This window comes from Fulmarus glacialis, unplaced genomic scaffold (genome assembly GCF_000690835.1).
Source record: "Fulmarus glacialis isolate BGI_N327 unplaced genomic scaffold, ASM69083v1 scaffold44357, whole genome shotgun sequence".
Taxonomy (NCBI): Eukaryota; Metazoa; Chordata; class Aves; order Procellariiformes; family Procellariidae; genus Fulmarus; species Fulmarus glacialis.
The window spans coordinates 52,051-77,731 of record NW_009224682.1 but is presented as its reverse complement, the minus strand read 5'-3'; the positions used below and the strand labels follow the sequence as shown (position 1 = coordinate 77,731).

Genomic DNA, 25,681 nt, shown 5'->3' with positions numbered 1-25,681 from the left:
TCCCCGAGGCACCCGTGGGTGCCCGCCATACCGGGCCTTCCCGTAGCCCGGGCCCAGCTACCCGGCGTGGGCGCCGGGCTTCGTGCTTGCCCTCAGGCAAGGGGGGTGTTGTCCGCCCTAGTGCTGCTTGTCCGCCCCAAGGGTTTGCTAAACCAACAGGTTGATGTGAGGAGCTCGACGTCTCTGTGATTAAAACTAAGCTTAAATAATTTTCAGCTGGCTCGGGCAAGGTCTGCCATGGTTTGGTGTTTGTGACCAGTGGCACTCTGACGCTGGGCCAAATACATTTCTGCAGCAGCGGGGCTTCTTGTCCTGTGCTAGTTGCTCGTCTCAACACAGAACCAAAGTATGTTGCCTTGGGAGGGCACAGATGGACGTCCCTAATACAACTGCTGCTCAGCATGGTGATGTCTCGGGCCAGTGGCAACAAGACACTGGATGCTATTCACACTGCAGCTGTTCCTGAAAAGCAAATAGGTCTCAGTGGAAGTGTCAAGAATCAGACCAATATTATATGTTCCCAGTTGGCAAAATACTGTAGACAGTAGTCCTAATGAAACTTCTATTAGTGGTGATACTGGAATTGCCAACACTACAATAGTGAGCAACTCTTGAAAAAAATAATTTCTAGTATGTTCTTTGATGTGAAAACGGAAACATTTCATTACATCTTACACCATCTCCCATCTCCAAGTGTTCTGGCATCACCAGTGGAAGGGACTAGAGCTGGTAACACCTGTGCTTGCTTTGCTTGGTGTTTGCTGTGTTCCTCTTCTATGTAGCTATAAGTGTTTCCTCATTTTCCAATTTGGTAAGTCACAGTTTGGTGACTGATACCGATACCAGACTGAAGAAAGAAACTAGTAAGGAAGTATGTAGTAAACCCCATACTTGAAACCTTTTTTTAAAGCAACATCGATGTTCATTAAATATGGACAGAGCCCCAAATATATTTTCGTAGTTGGATGATGACAGTTCAACAGGCCTATTGAAGATCACGTTGGATGAAGTAAGAGAACTCTGCCTGCCAGAAGTCCAGATTTTCAACCTTTCTCACAGGGCTCAAAGCTTGCTAACCTAAAATCCCAGATTTCCTGTGGAGTAGTGACCCTTAGCTACATCAGTTGTCTTGTGTCCTGTTACCTGCAACTCCTTAAAATTGTGCCTTGTTAGCTCAAGTTCTGTCCAACCAAAAAACGCTCCTAATTAGGAGAGTTTGGTCATTGTGTTAAATAACCTTACACCAAGTATGTTCTGTAAGAGAGGAGTCTACAAAAGGAGCGGTTATCATTGTTATTGAGGAGCTTGCTGACAAGCTTCTCCTCCTTCCAGATTAAATCTTCCACGATGAAGATCTTTAACATTGCATCGGTTGAGTGTTGAGACACATGAGCCACTGCACATATGTCTTTGATGAAGCAACCTTGAAACATTATTAAGTATCTAGGACATTGAGTACTTTGTATAAGCAAGAAGTATACTCTGAAAATACTTCTCATTTTTCCCTGTCTGCAGCACGTACAAAATTTTATGTGTAGCATTTCACATGAGAACTTTTTCTGAGCAGGAGCATTTGGTTAAAGATTGTTTCTAGTATTTTTTTTAAGGAAAAAAAATTACAATATTATTTCAAAGCTTAATAACTACTTGTTAATAAAAGCATGCTACAGGAATTTTAATATAACATTAGGGTCTAGTAGAGGTCTGTATGCATTTCTAAGAGTTTTTCCTGTCCAGGATCTTTTTTCTCTCTTTCTGAGAAGAGACATGTATTTTTTCAAGATCTTATCCACAGACAAGATCATTATTTTATAGCAGCTCACTGTACAGGGGAGGTAGAGGCTATGAGTATTGTGATAGAAATGAGTTTCATGAGTAGCACGAGTAGCACGATGACTATTTTTGTTATTCAGTGTAAAGCCAAGTAAGCTTTGGACAAATGCCTGTTTTCTCGGAGGATTAGGGAGCTTTAATACGCATCACTAACTTTGCCAAATAAAACACATGTTCATCTAACCTGGATGTGGCTTTGGACTTCCATGCTTAGATATGAGTTGGATCTGTTCCCTGGAATCTCATTCTTGAGCAGATAATATAGAAGTAAATGTGCAGTGTAACAGAAGTATTTTGAATACTGGGATGTATAAATTGATTTGCTCAATGGTGGATTTGATTTAAATATATTTAATGACATAAAAAACTCTGTGCATAGAAATTGACTTTTAATGAAGTTCTTTCTCTTTCATTTAAGGCTAACTACTTTTCTAAATTTTCAAAAACTCCAGTAATATGCAAAGTAGTTGGAAGAAAAGTTCTTGATGGAGTTGGTCAGCCAACATTAGAAGTGGAAATATACTGTACAGTTAAAAACTATGAGAAGGTATGAGCTGCTTCTTCCTGTTTTATTTATTTTAATAAGACAGTATCAGGGAGATGTACTATTCTATTCACATCTTAAGGAATATTTTATTTTCCATCTTTAATAAAAGGATATGAATCCCTGTGACTCAACAGTTGAGTAAATAGTGTTGTAACTTATTAAAAAAAACTGTCACGAAAAGTTAGACAGTGGCAGCAACTATAAAAACTTTATTTTCCATGAATTCGACAATACTTATCTTTATTTGACGAGTGGGATGTGACAGTGCATCTTTGTATGCTAAATTTTTTTCTGTGTGATAGTCATGTAGCTTTTCCTTACACCCCATATCTAGCCCTGTAAGTTCATTTTCCTTTTACATTTTTCTTTTTTCTTTTATTTTCAGATCCTTATATTTCTATTTGTATGACAGTGTGTCAGAAAAATATAGTACAGGTGAAAAACACAGCATAGGTGAAGGCACTTTTTTACACTGAGCTAATAGGCTGATTTGGGTGCTAGTTAAGTCAAACATATCCATCTAGCATCTGCAATGCAAAATTGATGGTTCATTGCCATCTCTCCTCCAACCTGAAATATTCAAGATACTGTCTTTGCAACTCTAGCTATTGTGGAGTAATTATTTATACTTTCCCTCAGTTAAACTATAGTTCACTTCATTTTTGAATTAAATATAGTTTCATAGATATTCACAGTATGTAAAGTTAATACTATTAATGCAGGCAACTCTGTGATATTTGTAAATGTCTTCATTAAGTGAATTTTCTTAAGAATCATTTATCCTTCAGCAATACAGAAAGATATGTTTAAAGTACCTAAGTAAGACAAAATGTAACTGATCATGAGGGATGGCATTAAGCATGAATGCTGATGAATCGTGGTACAATAGGCTACCAACAGCTGCAATAAAAGATGTCATAGTGACTGCATGGTCTTTAAAATAACTCCATTCTATTCTGATAACAAAATATGTGTATAAAGCAGATCTGTCAGGAGGTTTTTGCCTAAGTAGTTATAATTTAGGTTAAGAAACTTGAATAACATCTGTGATTACCAAAGCATAAGAGACTAGGAAGAAGGTGCTGGATGAAAAAAGATAAGTAAGTAGAGCAAACAGTAGATTTGGAGATAGGTACTTGTAGAGTTGGTAAGGACATATACTTCTTAGTCTTTCAAATGACATTTCCGAGTTAGAAATTAAATAGTGTTTTACACCTTTTTATATTTTTTTGCAGAGGATTTGTTCCACTGTAATGTCTTCTCATTCTCAAATACCTGAAAATGCTTTACCTGAAACAACTGAAGCTGATGAGAAAGAAAGAAAGGACTGTGTTAACACTGCTGTGGAATGGGTGAATGAATCACTGAACGTAATGTTAAGAGACTTGAAGCCTACTGACCAGTGTAAAGTTGATAAGATGCTCGGGTGGGTCTTGCATATTATGCAAATTATTTTAAATATACACCGTTAATTCATATTGTAAATGAAAAAACATACAGAATATTCAGTGTTTCCTAGTATTATTTTTCTTATATTTTTAGGATGTGATGTCTATCTCAGATACATTGCACTATACTATTTCCTGCTTTTTTCATAATTACGGTATGAAAATCATGCTCGTTTTTACAAGGTTTCATACGTGGGATACAAAAATAAGGGTCTCTAAGAAAAAAATGCCTGAATACATTAATGAGTCAAAAGCTCCTTTTAAGAAACTCCTTCAGTGCCAGTTTAATTCAGTGGGGATGTTTTTTCAGACTGTGACTTCACTTCTTCTGTTCATTGCACTGCAGAACGAAAGTGGTACGAAAGGCCTGTGTGTGTGTCTTCTGCATTGAGCTAATCCACAGAAAACATGTATATACATACAGTTTTCAGGTTCTGGTGGAGTCTTCTTTCTGAGCAAGCTACTCCAAAAGGCTTCTTACTTGGGGCAATTAGTTTCTCTGGAAACATAGTTTCTTCGATAAACATCCATGTTTATTTTCTCATACAAATATTTCTTCTTGGGAGCATCCCAAAGTGAAAAAGAATGGCCATATTTTTCCATTCAAAGAAATATGTCTGGTTTTTATAAGAAAAAAAGACTTAAGATAAAAGCATCACAGATGTATCTGAGTATATTTTTATGGTAACATCAGAGGAGCTACCTGGCAACATTATGGCTTTCTTCACTGTGGAAGCAGTAATATGGCCTGTCATCCTCTTCTGTAGTTGGAAGTGTTTCTTTCAGCTACATCACTGAGGGGAATGACACTTTGCTGTAGGGGTAGCGGTTGGGCTGCCACACTTAACACAGACTATAGCAAACAGACCTCATTGCCTTCCTCATAGATTAGCTTTGGGGAAACCTTGATGAGGGGAATAAGGACTCAATTGGAAAGAAAGAAATTCTTCCAACTGAAGTGAGTCTAAATAAGATTTTAATGCATTGTTTACACTACTTTATATATCTTACGTACTCGGTTTGCCTGAATTGGGTGACTGTGACCCGTGTATGCAGTTTCCACTTTGTGCATGTAATTGAAATTCATCCACTTCTGAGCTTGCAGCCACTTAGATAAACCAGCGTACAACTGACCTATTGGATTAGCAACCTAGGCCAAGCTGTTGTATGTCATGAAGTTATGACAGGATCCGTTACTACACATGCAAAGCAAATACATCCTTCATGCTAAGATTGTCTGCACAGAGCTGATTTTCAAACCAGTGTGATTTGAAAAGCATGTGTTAAGGTTTATAATACTTGCTTGTGGTTCTTTGTGTTTAACCAATGCTGCAGATGACTACCGAAAAATAGTATCATTTATTGACACAAGGAGTCTATGGCAGAAGCTCAGATGTCCTTAATCCATCTCTTAGCATGTTTGTTAGCCTGTATCCTGTGTGTACTTGTCACATGTCTAACAATATATTGATCCACTAATCTTTATGCCTTTTCCCTCAGTGAATACTTTACAAAAAAGGTAGAAGAAAAAAAAGAAGTTCAAAAGCAAGAAGAAGAAGAAGAAGCAGAAGCCACTCTTGCCCTTACTTCATGCACTCCATCAGCAACAGCACTACCTGGGAAAAAAAAAGCAGCAAAACCAGGTTTTAGTTTATTTGATTTTAGTATTTTCTGCAATAGAGATATTGGTAAAGGTGCTAAAATACTTTCTGAAGTATTCCTGGACATGGAATACTTCAGAACACAATGTCTCATGTTTAAAGGGTTTGGTTACTCTGTCCTAAATCTTTTTTCTGATCACAGCAGTTTCTACTGCAGAAATGAGAAGGAGGAAAATAGAGTTTTCTCATCATTCACATGCAATGGTTGAACAGAGTTTCTGCCTTTGTTTTACAGTTGGCTTAGACAGGAGGTTATTACTCTTCAGAGTGAGGAATAAGAATGGAGGAGGATGCAAATGAAGAATAAAAATGAAAATTGTAAGGAAAGAAAAGGGAATCACAGAACTGAACAGGAAAATGGAAATAGAATTAAGTTAGAAGTTGAAAAGAATGGAAAGAGGGAGGAAGGGAAGTTTCTTGCTAACACTGAGAAAAAGAGGAACTAAGGTGAAAAGCAAAAAAGAAGGAAGGAAGGGGATGAGATGGGAGTGATGGGTAGTATAGAGTAAAAAGAAGTAAGCAAACAACGCTACTAAAGGAAAAAATTGTGTGAGAGTAGAGAAACAGGGTAAGCAACTACCAAAGTAGTTGGTCAGATTGACAAAAAAGTCCCCAATGCATACGATTCTTGAGAATCAGACCGCTTATTTCAGTTTCACATAGGTGCTTACTGTACAAGTTCATGTAAGCACTGTAGGCAATAAATATGATAGTGGGAACTGCTGGGTTTCAAGCATTTTGACAAAAGTTACTCTACTGTATCTGAAAAGGTAATAAGTTCTTTTAAAAATTTAACAAGACTATGCATGTGAAATGTTTAAAAGACCTGTTTTCTCATTGGAAAATCCAACAGTAATAGGCCTACATTTTTTTCACACTCGTTATTAGAAGAAATCAAGTATGCGTACTTCCAATGAGCATATAATGTAATCTTCCAAGTTGTTGGAAGCAAAAAGCTGAGCTTATAAGGAGGACAATAAAGAATATTGAAATCAAGCTTATGAAAGGAACCTGAAAAATGATATGACGTTACTGGATATAAACATAGATAAATAAAACTACAGATTTCAGTGGCTGAAAGATGTCTAAAAGAAATCGAGTTGAAATACATTTGACACCAGAGTGAGGACAGATACTTTGCTTACTTGTAAGGTCATTTCATACAGAAAAAATGAAAGGATTAAGTTTAAAAAAGAAGAACCAATTCTTTTGTAATACATTGAGTACATACTGAAATGACAATATCATATTTACTCATATAACTGTGATTCATAAGCACACACTTTAAACCAAGAAGATATTTAGCTACTGCTTTCTGTCTTGCAGGGAAGAAGGTGTCAGTTGCAGAGAGAACGATCCCACCTGCAGAACCCGTTGAATCAGTGCTTTGTGGCAGCTTAGCCATTGGGGGAACATCACTTGCTGTAGCTAAGGCTGGTGCCACCATTAGCCGTATCCCCTTGTACTTACATATTGCACTGCTGAAATGTAATCAGGTACACGTGACTTTTGTAATTTTGTTTATTTTATTGCAGTTATCAGAATTATTCTAGAATTCTGAAGCCAGTAGTCTCTCGTGACAGTGGTATTAAATACCCCTCATAGAATACACCCTTAAGACCATTGTCTGTAGCAGTCTTTGAATAAGACTGTGCCATAATTAAAATATATAAGAAATTATTCTGATTTTTAACATTTTTATTTTCACATGGTACTCCCAATTACAGGATTCACCTAAAGAAATTTCTCTGCCACTCCCAATGGTTACTCTGTTGAACTGTGAAAAAATTTCACCTGCAAAATTGAAGTTAGTGAAAGAAGTTGTGCTTATACCACCAGTTCAGTTATCACTCAAACAGGTACTGTTTCATTTCGTTTTTATAAAGATGTTCTACAGACTTCGTGTAAACTATATATGTACATAAGTATATAGATCTTTTCAATATAGTCCTTACAAACTGTATTTTTCATTTTTTGTTTACTTGCAGGCCAAAGTTTTAGCAAATGTTAGTGCAGAATTAGTTAGCACCAGGAACATTAAAAGAAGTAAATAGATGAAGATTTAAAATAAAGATACATGAAGATTTCAAGTTAAAAATATATGTGTTAGTATAAAGAAAAAAAATCAGTCATTGAAGAAGATGTAGGGGAATTGTGTTACACAACAGTAAGATATTTTAATTTTGTTTAGAATATGGTTTTACATTAGCAGATTATAAATAGTATCAGTTGATTGATAGAGCATACAAAACAATAAAACTCATAACAGATTCACAGGAAAGCATAAAATCTTTGGGAATAAATTGCTTTAAAAATGAAACTATGAAGATAGAAGGGAATACAAAGCAGAACAAAATCTATTCAAGGGGCGAGAAGGATGGATGAGACAGGCTGGATCAACCCTCTCTTTTTGTTTAGCCATGTGTTGCATTAAAGAATGTATATGCACAAGATGCCTACATTAGGGCTGTGATTTCTGCTTTGTATGCTGGTGACCTGAACAAATAGCTGAGCTCGATTCGCTTTCTTTTTCCTTGTCCTTTAACTTTTTAGAATTGTCACCAAGAGCTCTTAATAAGGTTGCTAATTCTGTACCTTTCAAAGACATAATGCCTCCTAGTGCTCATGGGAGAGTAGCAAGCTGTTTGCTGCAGTGCAAAAAATGTAGCCATTCATCCTGTGTTGATGTGTTGTCAGCTGTGACTGACTTCTGCCCCCTTCAGTATTCCCTTATTGGCACAGTTTAAGAAAGTCCGAAATGTGATTTATGAAGTTATCATTAAGCTTTTACTAACTCAGCTGAAAAGGAAAAAGAGTCTTGTGTTAAAAGCAATGGACTCATTTAATTGGAGTGTTCCTCCATTCCGGAATGTTTAAAATGAAGACAGCAATTTTTTCCCTGCTTCCTGGAAATGTTCTAAAGGTAAATACATTCAATTTTGTCAGAGTTTCCAGTCAGGAAGTCTTAGACAGAGTCACAATTGTGAATGGTGATTATCATCTTCCCACTTCTCAGATATTACGCAGACCCGGATATTGGTTACTTGTTAGATTTGGGAAGGGTTCCTTTTGGGGAAGAAGAGACTACTTTTCTTGCCATCCTGTTCAGCAGCATAATCAAATATTCCTGTTCATTCCACTGCTACTAACCCTTTATCATTGGACACTTGACTGCATTTTGTGGGTTGGGGATTGTGTTAAGACGTTATATTAAGGTCTGCATTTAGAATAAGTGTTCTCTCTTTTCTGATTTAAGCTGCTAAAATGAAATAATTTATCTTTCTCTTGAAGATTACTGTTGTTTAATTTCAGGGCATAGAAAGAGTTCTGGATATTCAGAAAGAAATGATGAGACTGTTAGAGCCTCCAGACAAAATGGTACATTTGGTCTTTTTACTACTGTTGTCTTTTTAAGCTTAAACGTGGAACATTTAGGCTGTTATCAGGTTTAGTCTTATGGCACAGAATAGAAGATGTTCTTCTCTGACAGATGAATAAAACATTGGCCATTTAGTAATATTAAATTAAAGAAGTTGGAATAAAACATTGTTCTAAGCATAGTAAGACTTTCTGTTTACCTGAAGAAGTACACTGGGAATGAATGGTATCACAGCGAATATACAATATATGGTTCTGGTCTTGCCAAGTCTCACACACGTGCAACATGTATTATTCAAGGTACTATTACTGTAGTAGTATATCAGTCTCAGTATGTGCATATGCTTTTTGCAAAGCGAGGTTGTTGGGTTTCTCCAAGTACAGAGTCTAGATTCTCATTTCTAAGATCCCCTGTATTTTTGATAGGCTAGCTGGGTATCTTTGAAAAACAAGTGATGGTTGGGGTGATGCCCACATAGAAATAAACATTTGAAATGAGTTACCACTACAAAATGAAACTGGATAGTTGCTGATAGTATTCAAGACAAAACAGAAGCTATTTCCTAACTTAAATATTTGCAATCTCTTTAGACCAAAATTCAGTCAACTTTTTTTTTTTTTTTTTTTTTTAAATTCTGGGGTCTCTCTATCATTTTTGGATTTTTCCATGGAATTGATTTCTTTCTTATTTCACTCCTAACAGCCCAGTCCTCAACTAGCAGACAGTAAGAAAGGCAGAGCACGTAATACAGGGAAGAAAGCTCCGGTAAGAAAAGATATTCATTTTAAGCCTTCAGCAAGGTATTAACAACAGCAGGGAACCAAAATGTTCTTAAGAAATGAAACATTAATCTACATTACCATTTTGGAAAGGTCAAGGCAAGACTTTTAAATATTCCAAATGCTCATATTTTACATAATAATTTGGATTCTTCTGACTATACTTTCCTATCCTGTGGAACAATAACAGAAAGGGGAAATTCTTCTGGAATTTGGTCATTTTTCTCATGTAGAAATCCTGGTAAATTATCCAAATGAGCATTTTTGCAGGCCTGTAGCACCAGCAGAGAACATGCCCTTTTGATCATGTAGGCCATAGAACTATTACCTGTAAGACTTGCATATTGTGCTGTTTCCTAACTCTGTGAGCATAACTCCCCTCTTAATCATGCTGCATTAAGTTCCCAGTTCCTGTTTGAGGTTATAGATAGTGGCAGACAGGAGACAGAAGCTAAAGGGCAGCACTCACAATAGTGTGCAGGACGTATTATTTTATACGACTCAAATGATCTTTTTTTATCACTTCAAAACCTGTAGTTTACAGATGAGTTTTCCAAATAGTGGCATGGAAATGCCATGCCGGTTTTGCTCTCCATTCTGAGACAATTAAAATATTATCAGTTGAGAATTGTTGCTGTTGTGGAGTATACAAAAGAGAGGATGAACGGAAGTTTTCCTATTTTTTTTGTTGCTTAAACAACACAAAGTTCATCATCATTAATCAACTGGCCAGTGTTTTTCTGGTGGGTAATTTCCATATCCTTATCACAGTATCTACTGCAGTCACAAGTTAAAATAATTCCTTAAGATATGCACAAGGAAGCAATGCATTAGATTCTCTGAAAAAATTCCATTTATTTCAAAAGGAGAAAATTAAAGGAGGTAGTAGTGGGACTGAATTTTAAACTGATAAAAGCACCATGTGAGTTTGAACTTTTTGAGGGGGGAAAAAAGGAAAAATGACAAAGTAGGCAGTGAAGAAGCAGAAGAAGAACTTGTTTAGGTTATTGAAGACTAGACATAAATAAATGTTTTTGTAAAGATAAACAATGCTTTTAATAGAATGTAACAAGGCACACCGTATGGGTGTCTTGAAAATCACATGAAAATGCAGACTTAACCTCTATCTCACATTAAATGCACGAAGACTGCAGCATTTCTTGCTGTCTATAGCTGCTGCAGCTTAGTGCTCCAAAAGCAACAAGTCAAATAGATTGTCTTTCCTTGCAGAGTGCTACAAAATAATCTCATAACAATTTGACCTGTGTTTTCTTCCTAATTTTTTATGTGAAGGAATATTCATATATCCGCTGTAGCTAGGCCTCTGTTCTGGCACTGTAGCTAGGTATCTGTTCTTTGGCTGTAGTTAGTTCTCTAACTGTTGTCAAAACCAATGCCTTCCAATTTACTTCTCCAGTCTAACCCTGGATTATATCCTCCTACTTTCTGGGCAACTTACTGTCATTCTTTATAATCCAAAATTCACATACTTTAAAGTTAAAAATCAGTGTTTGAAAAACCTACAAAAAACCTGACAACAGAGGGACACGTGAAGTATTTGCTCAATGCAACTGTGCTTGTGGCTCGTGTCCAGGAACACTGTTCCTGAGGCAGACAACTCGATGCAGCTGTGCTAGAGGTGTTAGCCCGCTATGAAATTTGTTCCTTCTAGAAGTCTTGGAAGATTCTAGTGTTTTTTGAACACTCCATAGAGGCAATATCAAAGTTGTAGTTGAGGATAAATGAGTAAAAACTGTTTAAAAGTGGAGAATATGTTTTTGTGGCAAAGGTATAGTCCACGGCACCTGAAACTTTTATTTTGCATCTGTGACAACTCAGTGGTTTTCAAGAGTGTCTTTAAAATCTTTTTGTAAACCAGTATTGGCCATATAAGAGCGAGAACTACATGACTAGACATATTTCCAAGGACTATTAGCTCTCTACTCATTAGCACTTTGTTACCCCTCATTCATAGATAATTGTCCTTAAAGTTGCTAATGCGATTTCTGAGAACAGATTTATATTTTCATGACTGAATGCAGATTGAAATGACAGTGAAAATATATATGTAAGTATTATATATATACATTTGTGTAAATAAAGTGATTATTTTTGTTTTACTTTCAGCCACGAGCCTTAAAAAGAATATCACACTTAGGTTGCCTAATAACAGGATGCGATAATCTAGAACAGCCGCTACTCCTAATGCAAACAGCTTGCAACAATATAGGTCTGGAGCTAGGAACAGACATGTACTTAGCAATAAATTGTGCTGCTCATGAATTAATGGATTACGTAAGTTATTTTCAATATCTATTTTGTTGGTTTTCAAAAGTGTCCTGGTTTCGGCTGGGATAGGGTTAAATTTCTTGCTAGTGCTGTGTTTTGGATTTAGTATGAGGAGAATGTTGATAACACACTGATGTTTTCAGTTGTTGCTAAGTGCCCTCCTAGTCCAAGGACAGCTCCCATGCCTACTGACTGAGCTAGGTACACAAGATGGGAGGGAACATAATCAGGAAAACCCATGCGGACATACGTCCATTGGATCAGGACAGCCAGCTCAGCTGGCTAATGGGGTATTCCATACCATGTGATGTCATGCTCAGTATATGAATGGTAGGCGTGATCCAGGAAGTACTGATCGCTACTTGGTTATCGGTCAGCGCGGGTGGTGAGCAATTGCATTGTGCATCACTTATTTTGTATATTTTATCATTATCATTATTATTTTCCCTTTTCTGTTCTATTAAACTGTCTTTATCTCAACCCACAAGTTTTTCTCACTCTTACCCTTCCGATTCTCTCCCCGTCCCACTGAGGGAGGGGAGTGAGCGGCTGCATGGTATTTGGCTGCCTGCCAGGTTAAACCACGACAAAAAGGAATGTAGCTATTTGTTAACATTATTTATTATTACATTGCAAACTCACCTAGAAGCTTCTAACTCCATATTTTAAGGTAGCAACCAAGCAAACCAAAAGAATTGTCTCTGCATTTATAAATTATGGTTGAATCGGTCCCACAAGTGTAGCAGATATGTTATTGGATTGTGAGTGCAAGGGGACGAGACATGCAGACATCCTTCTGGTAGCTTGATGCAGTGGGAGCAGTGAGAATGCATGTACTCCTCCCCAGCAGCTGTACCAGCATACTGGTGGTGCACCCTGCATGGAGTAAGGCTCACTGGACCAAGGCAGACCCCCATTACAGCTTGTGTCCTGCCTACAGGAATCTATGTTACTTTCATGATTTAACTTTAATCATTCAAATGTATAAGCCTGCCTGCATCAGCCAGGTTTATTCCTTTTTTCTGTTAATTTATGTAATAGGATTTTTCAGATCAGTCTATGTCAAATATAGCAAACTGTTTTAATGGGAAAACACCTACTACGTGCTCTATTTAACAAACCATCTTCATTTCACATTACATCTCAGACAATTTTGAATTAAAGTATTAAGCAGCAAATCCTGGTGGTTTTTTTTTTTCATTTCACCGCAAGGTATAAATGAAATAATTATCTTCTATCCACCTTGCTTTCAAGGATAAAGAACAAGAAATTATTTACACAAGTGTACTTCTGTAATTCCTTCACTCCACTAGATGCTTATTTCTCCATTTTATTATACATTACATCTGTTGTTTTCTTCAAACTACCTTGACCTTTTGGTGTATTTTTACTATGGTATATGTGTATGCCCACTAACATTCATCTCATCGCGTATCAACATTCATTTTTTAATTCTTATTTTTCAAGATTTTTATTTGACAAAGTTTATTCATTTCCAGCTGAAGTCTTAAAGTTCTTGCCCCTTGTTCCAAGACCAATCAGGTTTCTCTCTAAGCAGAAAAAGAAACTTTCTATTCTGTTTAATATCTCATGAGATTTTGTGTATTTAGGTGTACTATAGTGACAAACCTTCCGTTATTAATATCTCCTGTGAAAGCAGTTGCTTTCCTGACAATTTGTGATATCTGCATCCTATACCAGAATGAGCAAAATCTTAACCAATGAATTATCAGTAATTCTGTTACTTCCTGTTATTGAACTGTTAAAGTCACTAAAGCAGTGGGTATTCTGGCACAGTTTGACAGTGTGCCCTTAATAATCCTCGTACACTGCAGTTTGTGCTTCCCATAGTGATGAGACTAGTTTTAAACTAGTCTTTTTTTTGAAAGGGGAAAGAGGCAAGGAAAGGAATATCTTGTTTCTAAACACTGAGGGTGCACTCCTTTCCCCTAGCAATATTTTCTTTATGAAAATGAGGACAAAAAATTAACTTTTTTTGGAAGTGAAAAGTGAGATTTTTCATGCAAGATTTAATTAAAATGTCAAGCATCGCTAACTTTATCATAAAGTTGTGTAAAACTGCCAGTGTTGCCTAGAAAATGCTGAAATAGATCTCCCTTGTTTTGGGAGTGGCAACTTTCAGAGACTTTGCTTGAGTCCACTGGAACCCACTCTTACTTTAGGCAGAGTTTTCTATAACAATATGCTGACCACTTAGACATAGAGTAAAGTAGACAAGTGAATGTGTCCTTACTGAAGAACGCACAATCCAGTGCCTTAATAGAGATGCTACTGTCACAAGATCTGTATGCTTACATTAGTACTCTGGTTTTTAAAGTATTACCTTCCTTATCTTTTATGCTTTTTACTTTACTTTCTAGGTTAAAGGAAAATATGAAATACTCACTGGAACGTTCAAAAGTCCTGACGAAATGGTTGACATCTATGTGGAACTGATCAATAAATTTCCTTTTATTATTGGATTAATAGATCCCTTAAGAAAAGAGGTAAGATACCACCGTGCAGTCCTTGAAAAATTGATAATACTGTTAAGTGGCATATCACTGAACTTTTCACATTTTTACAAAACATAAAATATGAAGCTTTTGTTTTCAGAGTCTTTAGGCGCAAAAAAATCACTATAAAAATGTATATAACAATTCATTTGCATATCTGTAATTGACAATAACTCTAAATTTTTCTATACTTTTGACATAATTCCTTACAAAAATAATCCTGGCATGAACAGAATATGGTCAGTACAAGTATTTTAAAGAATTACAACTAAATGCGTTTTTTTTCTGATTCCACTTGCTAAACCACTGTCATTTTTATTACATTTTCCTTCTTATGTAAACAAATAATTCAAATTATAAAATAAAATTCTAAAATTCAAGTGATATGTAAATGATATTCTATAATATTACATGGGAGAAGCTAAAAATTTGGACATAGTTGTATATTCCTTAGAATCACTCAAAAAAAATCATTGCTACTATTCCTTGTGATTGAAATTTATACCCAAAGCCAGAACAAACCTGTCACTGGCAGCATTGCTCGGCAGAATTTTTAAAGTGGTAGTAAGATACCATGTATTTACCACTGTGACCAAAGTTAGAGGAGTTAATTTAGTGTGGCCAATAGATTACAACAATGAAGTAGAATACTATTAAGCACGTTATCAAGTTATAAATGGATGAAAGAAACAGATTAAATATTAGCATTTATACATAAGATTAAGTTTCCATGTATTATAAAAAGATAAAACTTAATTGTAGGAGAACCTACAATTGTAGACCTAGATTCTGCAGTTGCACAACTTAATAAAAATTTGCTCTTGCTGTTGAATTGCACATTTTATCTTCTTTAAAATAAATATATGGGGTTTGTGTTCATGAACAAAACATGATGACTGTGATTAAAGGGGGCAGCAAAGTGATGTTGTCTTTGTGAATCTGCCCAGTGCCTGAATCAATAATTCTAAAACAGATGAACTGCAAAATCCATCTGATTTTGTTCTTATCTGGAACTTTAAAAGTTCATTTTTCAAATATCTCTGTTTTCTGTTACCTCACTCTAGTTAGCCTTGGCTCCCTGCACTGTTTCAGTCTGACTCTCTGAATTACCCATGTTCCAAAATACCAGATTATTCCCCACTCCTGCCAGGGCTGCAAACTTCCTTGAGAATTCTTGTGAAGAAACATATTTGCAATATGAAAATCTGCAGGAGGATTACAATAGATAGCGAGGTACAGTTTGAAATAGAATACTGTTAAGGGACATGCCTCTCCTCCTCCTCCTCCCCCCTCACAAATTTACAAAGTTTACCCATGCCACATCTTTGCCACAGATAGTTAGGTCCTTGAGGATTAGCTCTGGTACCAATTCATCAATTCATTGCCAGACAGCAACCCGCTTTGGTACTTAAGTTTAAACATTTGTTCAGGTGTGAAAAACTTCATTTTTACTTACATGTGGGCATGAAATCCTTATAGGAATGGACCCTTATACAGACTGCAACTATACAGGTACAAAAGCTTGTCTGATCCGCAGACCAAGAATTATTACTGGCAGAATTATTAACTAGAAAAGTAATGTTTTTAATGTGAAAACTTTATATTCTGTGGACACAAAGAAAGGAAATTAATTTGTAAATTTCTTCTTTCAAATTATTTATATATTCTTGCCCTTTATTTATCCTTAAATCTCAGTACCATGTGGACAATGCATTAAAATCAAGAAACAAAGACCCTAAAAAAATGGAGCTTTGCAGGAAAGAGAGCGTTGTATTCTGCTGTTCCTTATGGGTCAGTCTTACAGTTATGAACATCCTGTCTTGATACGTGTCATTGAGTTTATGACTGCCTCCTGTTTCATTATTTTATATACAAACAAATATTGTGACACTTAAAATATTAACAGAAGAATGAGTCCTTTGAAGAAAACAATAGAAAATTATTTTATATTCTATTAAAATCAAGTAAATCTCAGGAAGGAAATCAAAATAGCCAACTCCTACAGTAAATATAATTTGAAATATTTTAAACTATATTTGTGTGCAACTAGCTTTGATTAATTCCACATTAGAATTTATGTTTTCTAGCAAAATCTTAAAATCCAAGCAAAAAATATGTTTTTCTTAGGTAGACAGATTTAAAATACAGTATAGAATATAATATGTTTATATGAAGGGTATCTTTAAGATTAAATCCAAATTTTTAATTTTTATTTTATTTTATTTTTACCTCCTCAATTAGGGTTTTCATTCAGTTTAGGTTTTTAATCTCCAGTTATTTACTTGATTGTTTATGCAGGACAGACAACAATGGAATAATATATGTTGTGCTCTTGGTTCCAAATGTTACCTGATTGCTGAAGATGCTGCCACATATATTTCCAAACTTAAACTTGACCAAAACATAACCATACCGACGTGTAGTGGTGTTGTCCTAAAATATATTAACCAAACCACGGTATCAGACCTTATAGAACTTACTGGACTTCTAGACGGTGAGTAGAGGGGGGGAAAGGCTGACTTTCAAACCTACAAGTCAATAAATAATGTTGCTACACCTGTAAATATTACATCTTTTTATTTAATTATTGCCATTTCTGATTTAGAAAGCGCTTGTCAGAAGGAACTAAAATTCATGTTTTGATTCACCAATCTCTGTTCAGGAGCTTAAAACAGCATTCAAGGTTTCAACTCTAGTAAATTAATACACTGTGGATGCTTTGAATGTGGGTGCCCTTTGACACTGCAGCTCAGTGTCATACAGTTAGATATCAGAATTAAACAAAATTTAAAAAGATGTAGTTGTGTAATCTGAACTTTGACTAATACTAGCATTAATAATTAAGAAATCCAAACAAGTCCAAAATGTTTAAAATTGCAGTTTACATAGATTATTGACTACGTATTATTGAGCCTTTGTGGTAACAGTACTAAGAATTTGTGTAGTTTCATATGTAAGATTTCTCTTTGTATCAGTTTTTCTTTATTCGTTTTTATACCCAAGGAATAGATGGACAAATTTAATGTATCTAAGTTCCTTCCTTATTCCTTCAAAAAGCCCAGAATCACTATATCAAAGCGAGTAAATAGCAACTTAAAGATTTCATTCAGTCATGATGGTAAACTCTTTTTTGTAGTGAAAAAAAATCATTACTACAGTAAAGAGCACATTTAAAATAAATAGAACAGCCTCATAGCCTGTAGAATAGATTACCAGACAGATCAGCTAGAGACAGAAATTAGGATAGGATGTTAGATATTCCCTTAACCATGCTGAAAATAAAATGTAATGTTAATGTAGCAAACTAATATTGTTTACATCTTTATGAGATGGATTTCATTGGTTTTACTCCTGTTTGTATTTAAGCTTAGATAGCCCAAATGTAAAAAAGAATGAAAAGCCCAAACAATTTCTGTGTCGAATATATAAAATATACACCAATGAAGGTTTTAAACTCCTGTTATATATAGGTCAAAGACATATTACCATATTAGGAAGTCCAGATGGAGAATCTTCTGATGATAGCCTTGTGGATCTGGTAAGTATTGAAAGCTGTTCAATTGCAGAATTGCCAGAATACTGCTTTTAACATGAACTATTTTTTAAGGAGAAAGCCTGTTTCTGCTTGAGAAAGAAACTACGTTTTACCAAATGGGCTTTTTCTAGAGAGTTGGTTTTTCTCCCCATAGAGAGTTAATCTTTGAATTTAAAGAGAACACACAGGAAATTTGCCAAAGCAGGGAGTATATTCAAAAGTGTATATGATCTATTTGGTTGCATTAGTTCATAAAAAAAAAAAGAGTTACTTAAAACATTTCTGAATAGTAATAATATTTTAGGCAAAAATTCTTAACACTAATATATTTAGTCTTTTTGTATTAAAGCTACATTTGCAAATAAAATTTCATTTCATACGCCAGTGAAAATTATTGTTTGCATCCAACAAATCTTTCACTAAGAGATTTTATTTCTATTTAAAGGAGGGTTTTTATCTGTAGAAAGATAAGAGTGTTAAATTAGAAGTAGGATACCATGTTTAATAATTAAGAATGACTTCACTTCCCAAACTGTGTAGTTTTAAAATACGCCCTTTCTCGTTTAAGGCTGTTGGACTGGGTGCCAGGTTTATCAAGTTGGGAGGTCTTTCCCGCGGAGAAAGGGTGACCAAATACAACCGCCTTCTTGCTATAGAGGAAGAACTGGCCAAGAATAGAACGCTACGTATGAGCTTCTTTCTTACTTTGTTTTCAGCTTGCAATGAATACGAGAACAAAGATTGAAGGGAGAATGATTGAAACTGCACCACAGGAGGGAGGCGAAATCAAAAGACTATAAATAAGCACTGACAAAAAAAACCTAGGATAGCACTTGCCACAATGTATATTGTTGTCCTAATGGATTATCTGTTTACTGAATGTTAAAATAGACCCCTTCTTGAGGAGTAGCCTACATTAAGCTTTTTTCCAGAATTAATTGGTTGGAGTCTTGAAACCCACAGTGCAAAAGGAACAAAACAAAAACCATGCATATAACACGCCGAAAAGCTGCCAAAATGGAATTTTAGGCCAAATACCGCACCCACCTCCCTCAAGCCTCTAAACATATATTGCTAACAAAACTTCATTTCACAACCCCCTTTTGTGCGTTGCATTTCCAGCAAAATGTGTTTGGAAAGCTACGGTTGCATGGGTAAGCACTAAATAAAACCCAAGAAAAACCGGAGTTGGCTATGCACATTCAGCCTTAGCCACTTGTATGCATCTGCCTCCATTTCAGGATCTGCATCTTCTCTTTACACTATGCTCTACACTGTTAAATGCTTAACAGTTCATTAGAACCACTTCTCACTTGTTCAGGTATCAATCAAGACAGAATAAAGGCATACAGTCTGAAGGGGAGGCAGAGAGACGAGGAGAGGAAGAAAGGAAGGAAAGGGTTTGCAAGAATTTATTATGCCTAAGAAAAAGAAAAATGAAGGAGAATTAAGTCATTTTGCCCTCTTGTGTCTAACCATTTTCAGTCTTCTATACATAGGATAGCAGCACGTGACATGCACACTATAGAACAAAGTTTTTCTTTAAAAAAATTTTTATTGAAAATATTCCGAATTTTCAAAATCTCCCCCTTACTCATATATAATCATTGTAAAAAATAGAAACATAGACAGAAATTATTTTTTGCTAGGACAGTAGTTTCACGGAATGCATTTTTCAAAAACAAGACAGATAATTATAAAGAGCTATGAACTTCAACTGCCTCAGCAATATTAATATATTCCCTGTTCAAATGGTCTAGTCTAAACAAAGAGCTCGAGTTTGACAAATATTTAAACCTATGTCTCATAAAATGAAATAGCGACAATTCCCGAAGCCATTAATCGTTTGGCAGAAATAAAATCCAGTAACTAAATCAACAGCAGGGAAATACTGAGACAGCATGTCTGAGCTGCATACCAAACTCTTCATTTGGCTGGGCGGCGAGCTACGGAATACACCGGAGAGCTGAGAAGCTGAGGACTCTGTAAGCGGCTCATAGATGGGAGGCGACACTGACCCACGGGGAGCCCCCGCAGCAGTGACCGGACGGGGCACGCAGCTGGGCCCAGGAGCACCGTCACAACCGGCGCCCTCGGCTCTCCTGCTGCCTTGCCCCCTCTCGCTACGAGCAATGTGGGTTGGGCAGAAGGCTTTGCCGAAGTGCAGCCCCAGTGCCCATGCTGTGTTTCAGCCACCGGATTCACCTGGAAGGCGCACGTGAACTGCCTGCAAGCTGAATCACACTGGCCACCCCTTTACTAAAAAGTAACATATATAGCTCAGACGTGTTCAGTGATGGGGTGGGCATTGTGTATGTAGCAAAACAGGGAATTAGTTAGGGAAGAAGGAGTGCCACAGGACTGGGAAAAATAGCAGTCAGAAGAGAGGTGGAGTGTTAGTTACAGGAGCAACATCTGAACATGGGCTTACAGAGAGTTGTGAAAGGCGGGGGTGGAGAAGAGGCACAGTCAGCTGATGGGAACTTTTGCAAGAGCACCAGCGCAGAGGAAGGTGGGTGTTCGGAAGAAGGGCAGCAAGGTGAGATGGTTAGTGAAGAGGGGAATGCAATAAATATCCCAGCTCAAGCTGCTGTGCACCCTGCCCTAATCCTGTAATCACAGTGCAGGGCTGCTGCTCCTTCGTTTCTAAGGACCAGACTTTTACAGGTGTTCAGAGACTCTTGTAAGCATCATGCGGCATTTTTAACAAATCTGAGTGCACCAGAGAACATTACAAGAACCTGGATTACAGCAAACATAAGAATGAGTTTCTTTTTTCTCTTCTATTTCAGGTGAAGCAAATCTTGAATTTATTGCTTTTGCTGAAGAATCACGGCCAGAAAAACAACTTTCTGATGTTGTTTTTCCTCCTCCATTGCCTCCACAGCTCTCTCAGCCAGCCCTGCAGGTTCACAGCCCGCCTGCTCAGCTCCCAGAGGACAGCACACTGACCTAGGTTGTCAACATTAACTTTTGGATAAATTTCTAAAAAAACACATTCTAGTAAGAAACTCATATATTAACTATTCCTTAATCCATTTATTTTCAAGCAGTTTAGTTAAACATTTTTAAAAGCATTCAGATACTAGCTTTTCTTTTCCCAGACCATTGCTTTTAGCTTTTAACCAAGTTAACTGAGCAGGGGCTGTAGTTTGAAAATACCACAAAATTCTGTGCTGTATTTACAAATTGACAAAACAAATACCTCTGTGTTAAGTCGAAAACTGAATGTTTGTTTTGGGAAAGTCGAAATCTCTCTCCACACAAAGAGCAAGCTATTGACAAACAGTAAAAAAAAAAACCAACATTTTACAAAAAACAAAGGCCTTGACTGTTACGCTGCTCCATCCCCCCCACGCACCCTCAATGCTGCTCTTAGATCGAGCCTACAAGGGAAATTTTGCTCCAGTTGTAGCTAGCTATCAATACAAGTGCATCACTGCAAACCCCAAATGTAGGGCACAAAGCTGTAACTGGCATCACTAGGAAGCTTGCTTCAGTTGGAGGCAGGGAATAACCAGTCAATTTCACAAGGTCTGGGAAACTTGTCAGGAGTCTTTTTAATAAGCAACAGTGAAAAGATAAATAAATAATTTATGTCCTAGGTAACAAACAGTTTAAGTAAAAGAAATACGTCTTAAAAAACTTCTGGGTTTTGTATCATTCGAAAATTTGAACATATAATACAGCAGCAAGAATTTGAGAAAAAATACATATATAAAATGTTGCATTTTAAATTCAGTGTAACAGATACCTAAGTGAAAAATTAACCATCAGAATCAACCGCCCCCCAGAAATGAAGATATCAATGAGACAAATTTCCCCAAGTTTAGGAATTATATGTAGTTCAGTAATTCGATGAAGTCCAAGATTTTCTTAGCAAACATGCAAAAAACACCAAAAAAGATGTGAAACTACCACACTTGTTACTATCATTTTATTTTTAGGAAAAGCACCGGACAGTTGCATGCAGAGCCAAGCCAACAAACTCAGAACATTCATCCTTCAATACTATCGCTGTTTCAACTCATTAAATAAAAAATAATCCAAGTGCATTCAAGTACTTGACCACCCAATTTCAGTTACGCCGACCTTTAGGTAAATCCCTGATTTACATTTGTTCGTTCATCATAAAAGAATGAGATACTGTGTTGAATTTAAAAAGAGACTACAATGGAATGTGAATTGGCAGCGGAGCAAATCAATTATGTACCTATCTCACTGTCTTTATAGGAAGTAAGGGCTGAGGGACACTGGGATTTGTGTCATCAGACATCTGAAGTGTTACCTAATAAAGAAATTAATGCCACCAGTGTGTACCAGGTTCAAAGCAAAGCCTCTTTTGTTAGTGCTGCGAGGTTTCAGCTGGGAGTTCTCAAAATGTTGATTCCAAACAACTTGCAATCCTAGAACAACTGAATCTCACCTGTACTCCATGCTCACGGGAGCCTAGGAGAACTTACTTTTCGCAGCAGCAAATACAGACTGCAGTTGCAGCAGTTCCAAACTTTGCTATGTAACATTGAAACAAGAACCAGGAGATAAGTCCTCCTTTGGAAAGCTTTTCATCCAAATGAGAGCACCAATCTCAACCCACAAACTTCTGACTTTGGCTATCATTACCGAAAGTCGTCTTGGTGCCTAAATGACATGCTGCACTGCCTCTGCTTTTCAGTCTTTGGGCTAGCTGTCCACTGGGGAATCTGAAACAGAAGTGTTACGCTTGTGCTTTTAATTTCCTCAAAAGAGCATGTGTGGAGACAGCGGCAAGGAGATCTACAAGATCTTGGTTTAAGTAGATATCAAAATATTTTTAAAGCAATGTGTCTAAACCCCGATTTTTTAATTATTAGTAGTACCCCCCATACTAAAGCTGATGTGTGTGTAATCACCTTCATAGGGTCTAACCCAAACCCGACCAGTTCAAGAGGGATGCAAGGGGCTTCTGGCAAGCTTTAGAATGGACCTTTAACAAGGTATCTTCTCAACAAAAGAATAATTAAAAAAGCCTTTTCAAATACAGTTTTAAAGAAAAGGTTAACTGACACTATCTAAGAAAATATTAACCATACCTGCAAAATTAAAATGGGAAAGGGATTTTGAGTGATACGTAGTTATTTAACACTTTAATGCATGTAACAAAACTGCATACAAAAGACCATTTCAATCTATGTTATTGAAAACGGTTTGGAGTACAGACCATAGCCCCTAGAAACACACCTAAGCAACTTACATGTCCAGATAATGATTCCCAAAAGTTACAGCCTTTCAGAATAACAATTAACAGTTAGAACTGTCTGTTTCTTTTCTTTTCTCAGCATTATTTTCTTTATGCAGCAGCTTGCTTTTTTCCTCTTTCATTTTGTTCTGATTCAGCGTGTTTTCAGACATCTGATCCCCCTTGGTGGAAACAGGATCTAAAACTACAATGGATTCTGTCTCTTTTTCACTGCTAGAAGCTTTTCTTGTGAATTCGGTATGACTAGTTGATCTAAAGAAAAAAGAATAAATATATGAATACAGATAATAGCTCACATGTTTAGGAGAAAGAATATAAATATACAGAAAAGCATTTCTATTATTAGTAGCACATATGACCAGGACAGATCTACTGAACTAGTAAACAGATTTATAGATTTAACAGCTGTTACATACAGACAGTAGTGCACAAAATGCAACAGTCACATTATCCCTCCTGAATCATTCGTTAAGCTAGCCACGAAAGACATTTAACAGGTAAACCAAACTTACGAAGCACTGAAAAAAATCCTTAGACTACAAAAGAATCAGTTTAAAGCCTCAAGAATTCATTTTCTCTCTGCTCATCTCGGAGCTGGATTTAGGTTCCCCCATGTCCAACAGGGCAGTTGCACCCCGAGAAAACGCTACCAGTTCCTGCAGCCTGTAGGCTAACAGTCCTGCAGCCCGACGGGGGGACATGGCTGCTTCTCCACACCCGCATCCCAGAGCAGCTCGCGCAGGGCTTTCACTGTACTACACTCTGCCGTATGACAGGGAGGTCGAGGCCGCGTAACCAGATTTTCCGCCGTGGCTCGGCACCAACAGGCTGCTGGCGGTCTCACTGGGAGCAAGTGCAAATGATTTCTGAACATTCACCTCCTGGGTTTGCTGAAATACAGAGGGCGTTAGACCTACATTCTGCACTGCAGAAACGGGGTTACGGCTTGATTGCTTGCAGTGCAGGGATTCTTGCAGATGAAAAGCCCTCCGAGCGGGGAGAGAGGAAGGGAAGGTCAGAGACACCAGGGTTATTTGTCGAGGCTGGCATCATGCTATAAACACTAAGAGCACTTGTCTATATTCAGAAGCTTTGTACTAGTGTTGAAAACGCGCAGGCAAATCCTTAGATTAGCTAGAATGCACCAGCAGAGAAGGAGGCAAGCACTGGGAAAGCACGGCCTGATCAAGGCGCAGATGGGGGTGTTTCCTCCGCCACCCTGGCGCTGCTGCACGGGCAGGCAGGCAGCTTGCGAGCGTGGGCTTACGCCTCCGCTGTGCTTTCCAGAGCCCGCTGGCCCCGTGCGCCTGAGGGCAGGTAACCAGGCACGCCTAGGGAGCGCAGTCCCATCTTTAGGCTGGGCCTTACACAATGGTATGAACGCCGTACACGCGTCCACACAGATACAGCTACAACCACCACACCAGACAGGCGCAAAAATCCTTAGTGCAGGAAGGTCCTACGTGCACCAGTGGGTGTGCGGCTCCGCTCTCCCGGGAAGCCTAACTGCAGAGCTGCTGAATGCAACTGCATTTACTAGCCCAGAGCCTTTTTCTTTCCTTTTCTTTTTTTTTTTTTTTTTTTAAATTTTTCATGCTTACTCATAAGGAATAGCCTTCCATACTGCTAAGATAACACCCTTGAAAGGAAAAAGTAGAATCAACTGTAGGCCAGAGAAAGAAATTCAGCTACTGGATCCATCTGCTATGAACTGCCCTTTATTGTGACAGTCTTTGTCCTAGAGAAAATGACAAAGAAAAAAGAGGTCACCCCACTCAACAATTAGAGCACGGGGCGGAGAATCTACTGGCTCCCACCTGACGGGGACAGAGCAAATGTACAGGTTAAAAACAAATAAATAATCACAGAAACAACAGTTGTTGCATTTTCCATCTCAGAAAGAATTTACTCAGCTTGCTACTGAAGCACTGGATATAGCGAATGAAATTCCATGTTCAAGCTTTAATTGTCTCTAACATTAGAACTTCGGTGTAAGTTAATTAATGCAGAAATTGGTGCTAATAGATACAGTTTCAGACTCATTTGATTATCATCAGAAGCTAGTGATTTCATAAGGAAAATAATGCTTATTTTATGCAGAAGTTGCCAGTCATTCCAGAAAATAGAAGGTGGGGTATTTTGAATGTTACAGCAAATTAAACTTTTTAAAGCAGCGTAACCAGAAGAGGGTTATTTTAAAAAGTGCTACCTCTGAAAAGCTGATTGCCCAACACTATAAAAATGGTCAAAGCCATAAATGCCAAGTTCATTTTTATTTCACTTTGGAGGTAACTATCTTTCAAATCCCAACAGCTGGACTATTTAATACAATCTGGTGAATCAAAGTATAATTCTTCACTGGGCTCACAGTGGGGAGTCTGCATTAGTGTATGGCAGCATTCCAACAACTGATGCACAGCCAAATGCTCTGAAGTCTGTTTCATTTATAACAAAA

General features: G+C 37.2%; 2 protein-coding genes across 2 annotated transcripts in view; one reads left to right on the top strand and one right to left on the bottom strand.

The window, feature by feature from the left end:
• Positions 1-401: 401 nt before the first annotated feature.
• ENO4 (enolase family member 4) lies at positions 402-20,943 on the top strand. Its single transcript, XM_009582214.1, has 14 exons — positions 402-527; positions 2,252-2,380; positions 3,616-3,806; positions 5,329-5,471; positions 6,816-6,985; positions 7,217-7,348; positions 8,802-8,867; positions 9,571-9,633; positions 11,775-11,942; positions 14,318-14,443; positions 16,751-16,946; positions 17,923-17,990; positions 18,556-18,673; positions 20,780-20,943. The coding sequence occupies exons 1-14, from the start codon at positions 402-404 to the stop codon at positions 20,941-20,943; spliced, it is 1,860 nt and encodes a 619-aa protein (XP_009580509.1).
• Positions 20,944-22,892: 1,949 nt separating this feature from the next.
• Positions 22,893-25,681, bottom strand: part of KIAA1598 (KIAA1598 ortholog) — a 48,582-nt gene continuing 45,793 nt past the window's right edge. The window contains exon 15 of the mRNA XM_009582213.1: positions 22,893-23,478. Within this exon, the coding sequence (XP_009580508.1) occupies positions 23,268-23,478 (211 nt within the window). The 3' untranslated portion in view covers positions 22,893-23,267. The remainder of the gene's footprint in view (positions 23,479-25,681) is intronic.

What these genes read in the sequence shown, in the direction of transcription:
- ENO4 (XM_009582214.1), top strand. Translation starts at nt 402, where the DNA reads ATGGTGATGTCTCGGGCCAGTGGCAACAAGACACTGGATGCTATTCAC. An exon ending in TAGAGCCTCCAGACAAAATG is followed by an intron (nt 8,868 to 9,570) that starts GTACATTTGGTC and finishes CACTCCTAACAG; the next exon opens with CCCAGTCCTCAACTAGCAGA. An exon ending in ACTTACTGGACTTCTAGACG is followed by an intron (nt 16,947 to 17,922) that starts GTGAGTAGAGGG and finishes TGTTATATATAG; the next exon opens with GTCAAAGACATATTACCATA.